The following is a 6,672-nucleotide window of genomic DNA, read 5'->3' on the forward strand; positions in this document are numbered from 1 at the left end:
CGGGGACGGGTGGGTGTTCAGAGCTCCCCAAGCTGCGAGCTCACTCCGGAGTCCGCGGCCCGGAGAGTTCGCGGGCGGCACGGCGGGCAGGAACCCACAAGCTCCGGAAGCGGGGCTGGAGGGAGGGTGGGGGCCGCGGGCGGGGCAGGGGCGCAGAGGGGAGGCCGACAAGCCAGGCCTTCGGCCCTGGGGGCAGCGGGAGGAGAGGGTGAGGGGTGTAGGGCAGGGGGCGCCGGCCAGGAACGGCGGGGGCGCGTGCTCAGCGGGACACCAGGGTCCCCCCCCCCACCCCGGCCTCGCTCGCGGCCTGGCCGTCCTGCGGCTGACCCCAGTACAGAATGGCGCCAGGGCCCGCGCTGCAGCCACCAGGACTGCGCAGTTACAGGGGGTGCTCCAAGTGGTTGGTTAGGACCAGTGGCAGAGAGGGACAAATGGGCCGTCCCCGCCTCAGGGACTTTTTCTTTACTTTTGATGGTGATTTTGGGGAAAGTTTACAGAGCAGATTCATTTTCAGCTCAGTTTACACATTCTGTTTCATGGCATTGATTGCTGGCCCCACCGTGTAACGGCTCTCTTTCTACCTCCTCCCTGTTTCCCACTTCCCTGGGTCCCTTCCTACCCTCTGAGCTGTCTCCCTGCTCACATGCTGCCCTTCTGATCTCTCAGGGAGGGCTCCTGGTGCAAATGTTCACTTTCCGATCTGCTGTGGTTTGGCCAGAAGCCAAGGGACTGAGTTCATTTCCAGGCCCAAAGGGTGAGAAAGGGTTGGGGGTTTCACAGTCCCTATCAGACCAGTAGGAGCTCTGGTAGCCTAGTGCCTAAGGCACTTGACTGCTAACCAGAGGACTCGTGGTTCAAGCCCACCAGCCACTCCTTGGAAGGAAGATGGGGCAATCTACTTCTATATTGATACTGCCTCGGAAACCCAAGGAGGGGTCGCTATGAGTTGGGTCCAACTCGATGGCTCATAACAACATCAGACCAGTGAGCATGGAATGTTTTGATTTTGAGTACTGTCTCACATTTCCCCCACTCTATCCAGAAGCTCAATTTTGACCCCTTTCAAGTGGTTCGCAGTGGTCTCAGGGTCATGTAGGCTGAGGCCCCCATGACCCACTAGTTCCTTGGACTCATTGTTTCCATGCGTCTTTGATTTTCTTCACTATCTTTTTGCTCCTGAGAGATCAATGGCTGAATCGTGGATGGCTGCTTGTAAGCTCTCAAGACCCCAATCGCCTCGCCAAAGCAGGACATAGAACAACGTTTCTGTGTGGTATGTTACTCCAGTTGAGCTTGCTGTCCCGTGACCATGGTCCCAAGCCACAGGCCCAGCCACTCCCTCCCTCAGGGTGTTCCACATTGGCCCCTTAGTGCTGTCCAGATGGCCATTCTTACAGCACAGATATGTAGGCAGAGGTTCCTGCTCCTCGTCAGATGCTTGTTCGTTCTTGTGCGCAGTTCTCAGTTCTGAGGGGAGGAAGATTCTGTTTTCTTTTTTCCTACATTGATCTTTAAATGCTGCCCTTGCTATCTTTCTGCTCACCCTGAACTGAGCCTAAGGGCGAAGGAACTGGGGGAGCGAAGCCCCGCCCAAGGGCCTGCACTCTGCTGAGGGACATTTCCTGGCAAGGACATGGGAGGCGACACCTTCACCCCAGACCAGGCAGGCAGCGATGCCCTCCTGCTTACACCAGCTGCCCGGGCAGGACCAGCCTCAGGAGCACCATCACCCTGCAGAGGGGCTGCCAACCCAAACCCAACTTGTGTCTGGGGCCGGGGTCAGAGGGGGCTCTGGTGGGCCCAGGCACCTCTGCCTGAGGGGCTGTGACCCTGGAGCATGGTGCCACAGGCGCCAGCACCGGCCGGCCGGCCCCCTCAGGTTCTCAGGGGCTCCAGCAGGTACTCGGCTAGCACCTCCTGCAGCCAGCCAAGTCTCAGGACCAGCAGTGACATGTTGGTCCCGGACAGTACAGCCCTGCCCTTCCCAGGACCAAGCCCAGCGGGGGCAGCCACTGTGAGCATGATGGCAGAGGGTGGTGGGACACAGCTGAGGCAGCAGGGCAGGGGCACCAGCCAGGTGGGAACAGCGCTGAGGGCGGCAGCCACTGGCTTGGTCTCTGTGGTGAAGGAAGGTGGCACTGGGAGGGAAGGACTCTAGGCCAGAAGCCTGAGGGCCCAGGGTCCTGGGGCAGGGCCTGAACCAGGAGTGGGAAGATGGAGGACCCAGTCTCCGGGGCTTCTGGAGACGAGGAGTGTCCGTCCTTGCTGGGGCCTGGCAGCTGGAAGTGAAGCCTTGGGCCCTGGAGCTGGGCCCTCCTGGGTGCGGTACCCCACCCAGAGGTCTGTCCGCAGGGAAGACACTGTCTTTATTTCAGGCAGACAGTCTGACACACAGACCAGGCCTGTGGCATCCCCGCCGGAGCCCCACCAGGGCTGCCGAGTCAGGGCTGTTTGGACAGCTGCCTCAGGAGCTCTTTAAATTTTGAAAACGTTTCTTTCAGCCGGGCTGGTAAGCATCCCATCCTCCAGGATCATAAAGTCCCCCAAGAAGAGCTGCTCCAGGAGCCCTGCTCAGCACCTGCCTGGTGGGGGGCACATGGCCCCCTCCCAGGTCCTTCCCCATGCTACTGTAGGTCCTGGGCTCCCCCCCTGGACTGGCACGGTCCCTCAGTCCCTCCCCAAGTTCCAGAATAGCAACCCCATCACTGGCTGGGTCTGATCCTGGAAGACTGGATTCAACTTCTCAAGGGACGGTTTTGCAGCTGCCTTCTCGCCTCCATGGGGCCACCCAAAGGTGAGAGGAGCACGTTGGAGCCTCTGGAGGTAGCCCTGCATCCCTCTGAGCACCACAGCCTTGGAGTACAGGCACAGCCCACCGTGACAACCAAGGCCACCATGGGGAGAACCAGGGCCTCCAGAGCAGCCCCCAAGCATCCCTGCTGCCCTCCCTGCTGGTGTGGAGGCTGAACCCCATCCCACCCGCAGGAACCACAGCAGCAGCCCAGGGCCAGCTTTCCTGTGCATGTTGTTCATCAGGATGACAGCAGTAGCAGTAATATCTGCTGCACAAGTACATATTTGAGCACACACCACTCACACACAGTACACACGCGGGCACACACACCACTCACAGTACACACGTGAGCACACACCACTCACACACAGTACACACATGGGCACACACAGTACACATGTGAGCACACACCATTCACACACTGTACACATCTGGACACACACACCAGTCACACACAGTACACACCTGGGTACACACCACTCACGGTACACACCTGGGCACACACACCACTCACATATACTACACACGTGGGCACATGCTACTCACACATAGTATGCACCTGGGCACACACACCACTCACACAGTACAGATGTGGGCACACACACCATTCACACATAGTACACACCTGGGCAGACACACCACTCACAGTACACATGTGAACACACACCATTCACACAGTGTACACATCTGAACACACCAGTCACACACAGTACACACCTGGGTACACACCACTCACATATACTACACACCTGGGCACATGCCACTCACACATAGTACACACCTGGGCACACACACCACACACCTGGGCACACACACCAGTCACACACAGTACATACCTGGGCACATACCACTCACAGTACACACCTGGGCACACACACCAGTCACACGTACTACACACCTGGGCACATACCACTCACATATAGTACACATCTGGGCACACACACCAGTCACACACAGTACACACCTGGGCGCACACACACACACCATACACAGTACACATGTGAGCACACACCATTCACACATAGTACACATCTGGGCGCACACACCATTCACACATAGTACACATGTGGGCGGGAGCTCTGGTAGCATAGCGGCTAAGACACTTGCCTGCTAACCAGACGGCTGGCGGTTCAAACCCACCAGCCACTCCTCAGAAGGAAGGTTGGGCAATCCTACTTCCATAGTGATACTGCCTCGGAAACCCAAGGAGGGGTCGCTATGAGTCGGGGCCGACTCGACGGCACATAACAACACAACAACACAACAACAACACATGTGGGCACACAGCACTCACAGTACACATGTGAGCACACACCACTCACACACAGCAGAGCCCACAGGTAGGCAGCTCATGCCGGCAGGCTTGTGCCTGCCCTCCCCACTCAGCCTGTGGCACCCACACCCTTTTCTGTTGAGAGCGGCCATGCCTGTGGCCCTGCTGAGGCTAACTATAACAGGACCCAGGACCCCGGGCATGCTGTGTGAGTTGGGTGCTGGCAGGCCTCTGGATTCCTGCAGGCCCGGTGCAGCACTGCCTTCCCTGACAGGTCCTGGTGGGCTGCTGGCTGCAGGGACCCAATGCCAGATCGCGAGGAAGCCCACACACTGGGCAGCAGCATGACGCAGGTATTCAAATTAAACCAGGGCAAGTGTGCCATGAAGACCACAAGTGCACAGAGGGTCAGCGTCTGTTCAGTTGTAGCTCCCAAGGGCTGTGCCCAGCAGGCCCGCCCCAGGGACAATCGCTCTGGGCAGCCACTGAGGCTGCCCATGTCTCCTTAGTGACCGCCCACAGCTCTGACACACCCAGCACACTCACATAAACCACATGTGGCCTGGCCCCACAGGGGGGCTCCTGGCACTGCGCCAGCAGGCCGTCCTGAAGCAGGTGCTGAGGGCTGTCCCCGAATTGGCAGAGTGACCCCCACAGCACCAGTGTCCGCCCCAAAGCCTCCCCCATCGCCCCTCAGCCCTGGACACATAGCCTTGGGTCATTATCATCATTTATTTATTTAGTTTTTACAAATTCTACAGAGAAGGACCTGGGCCAACGCGCTCCACGCCTGCTCCCGTAAAAGGCGGGACGGTGAGGAGCATGGATGGGACTGACCGGGACTCACTTTGACACGAGAAAAGGGCTGGGTTCCCGCCAGAGCTGCCAGTGGGTAGGACCGGGCGGGGCAGGTGCGGCTGGGGGGTGGAGGGGGGGGGGTGGGATCCAGACCCCCCAGGGCCAGGAGCCCCGGGCATGGGTCCAGCAGCAGTTCTGCCGGCTGGGCTGCAGTGTGGCTTGCTACCTCACGGGGAACTCAAGTCCGAGTCTGAACTTGGTTCTTGGTCGTTTTGGGGAAAAATACTTGTCTGTGGTTATTTCCAGAGATTGCACAGCTCGATTACAACCAGATTCGCTGTGGGGGTGTGTGGGGGCTGGCAGAGGGGGGCCTCCTGTCTCCCTTCTTCCTGGTAGGCCCAGCATGCCACCCTCAGGACGACTCGCTGCTCCTGTCCGGGAGCTCTGGTGTGACCAGTGTCCTAACTTAGCACTGCAGCAGACCTGTTCCTTCTCCCTGAATTGTCTTCAAGATCACTGTACTGAGCTAAGACTAAAGCAATGTGGGACAGACAAATGTGCTCATGGCCCTGAAGCCCAGCCCAGCAGCACCTGGGGGGGGGCAACACCCAGGCAGCTCTGCTAGCTGCCGCCAGGTGCCTCCACACCCAGGCCTGGGCTGTCTCCACTTCGCTGACTTTTTTTGGCCACTTCCTGGTTGGGTCATGCTAACCCTCTCCAGGCCCGGTGTGACCAGACAGGTAGGCTGCTGGGCAGGGGCTCCAGCATGTGAGTGTGAGTGAGGGCAGCGTGGCACACCTCAGCACCACAGCCACCTGCCACATCCCACATGGAGGAGAGGGGGATTCTGACAGTTCATACAAAGGGTGCTGCTGTGGGGGGCAAGGCTGTGGGGGGCAACTGTTTTTCTTTCCCGAGACTCCTGAAACCTTCAACCCTGACACGCGATCACCTACTGCAGTGAGCTGGCCTGCTGCTACACTGTGGTTCCTGCAGGTGGCAACTATGGCCAAAGGGCAAACGTGGGAGGAATGTGGAGTGTGGGCGCCACTGTAGGCAGGGAGCATGGAATGTGGCCCCCGCATGCCGGCCCTGGGGGCTGCAGAGGGGGTGGGTGGGCTAGAATCCACTGGCGATAGGGAAGCCTGGAGAGGCGGGAAGCCACAGCCACGAACACCAGGCGGAAAGCTTGGTTTCAACACCGAGAGGGTCCCTTCCTACACTTTCCGCACGACTTTCCCCAGGGAACCTGGCCACAGGCTCAGGAACAGTGTGAGCAGGTTAGGGCCCCAGGGAGGCTGGGCCGCCCGCTGGTTCCAGTGCTCAGAACGCAGGTGGCGCCGCTGTGGGGCACTACGACACGGACAGACACGGACACCACCCCGTACATGCTATTAAAAAGGGACGAAGAGGAGGAGGAAGACGGCAGCGAAGCCGCTCGAGCACTGCATGCTACGCACGTCACGAGTCAGGCTGGGCGGGCAGGGGCCGGGCATCCCGGGCGGCGCTGCCCACCCCGCCGGGGCCCGCGCTCTGAGCCTACAGTCCGTTCCAGGTGGAGGGCCCGCGGGCCGCTCCGGCCGCACGCCGCGCTGCAGACCTAGTTAAACCCGTCGGTGTGGTAGCTGGGGTGGGAGTCGGCCGTGAGCTGGGTGGTCTCCGTGGCAGACGCCGGCTGGATCACGACTGGCGCGTCTGCAGCCTCTGAAAGGCAAGCAGGGCGCGCTCAGCGCACGACGGCGCGCCGGCTCTGCAGCCAGGGCGGCCGCGGGACAGCGGCCCGGAGCTCTGGCTCCCTGCGCCCGGC

At 60.0% G+C, this 6,672-nt stretch overlaps 1 protein-coding gene across 1 annotated transcript in view; it reads right to left on the reverse strand.

Moving 5' to 3' along the window:
- Positions 1 to 6,465: 6,465 nt before the first annotated feature.
- Positions 6,466 to 6,672, reverse strand: part of DNAJC5 (DnaJ heat shock protein family (Hsp40) member C5) — a 6,592-nt gene continuing 6,385 nt past the window's right edge. The window contains exon 5 of the mRNA XM_007954648.1: positions 6,466 to 6,569. Coding sequence (XP_007952839.1) covers positions 6,466 to 6,569 — 104 coding nt within the window. The remainder of the gene's footprint in view (positions 6,570 to 6,672) is intronic.

This window comes from Orycteropus afer, unplaced genomic scaffold (genome assembly GCF_000298275.1).
Source record: "Orycteropus afer afer isolate SDZICR_OR568_19922 unplaced genomic scaffold, OryAfe1.0 scaffold00469, whole genome shotgun sequence".
In the NCBI taxonomy this organism is placed as follows: domain Eukaryota; kingdom Metazoa; phylum Chordata; class Mammalia; order Tubulidentata; family Orycteropodidae; genus Orycteropus; species Orycteropus afer.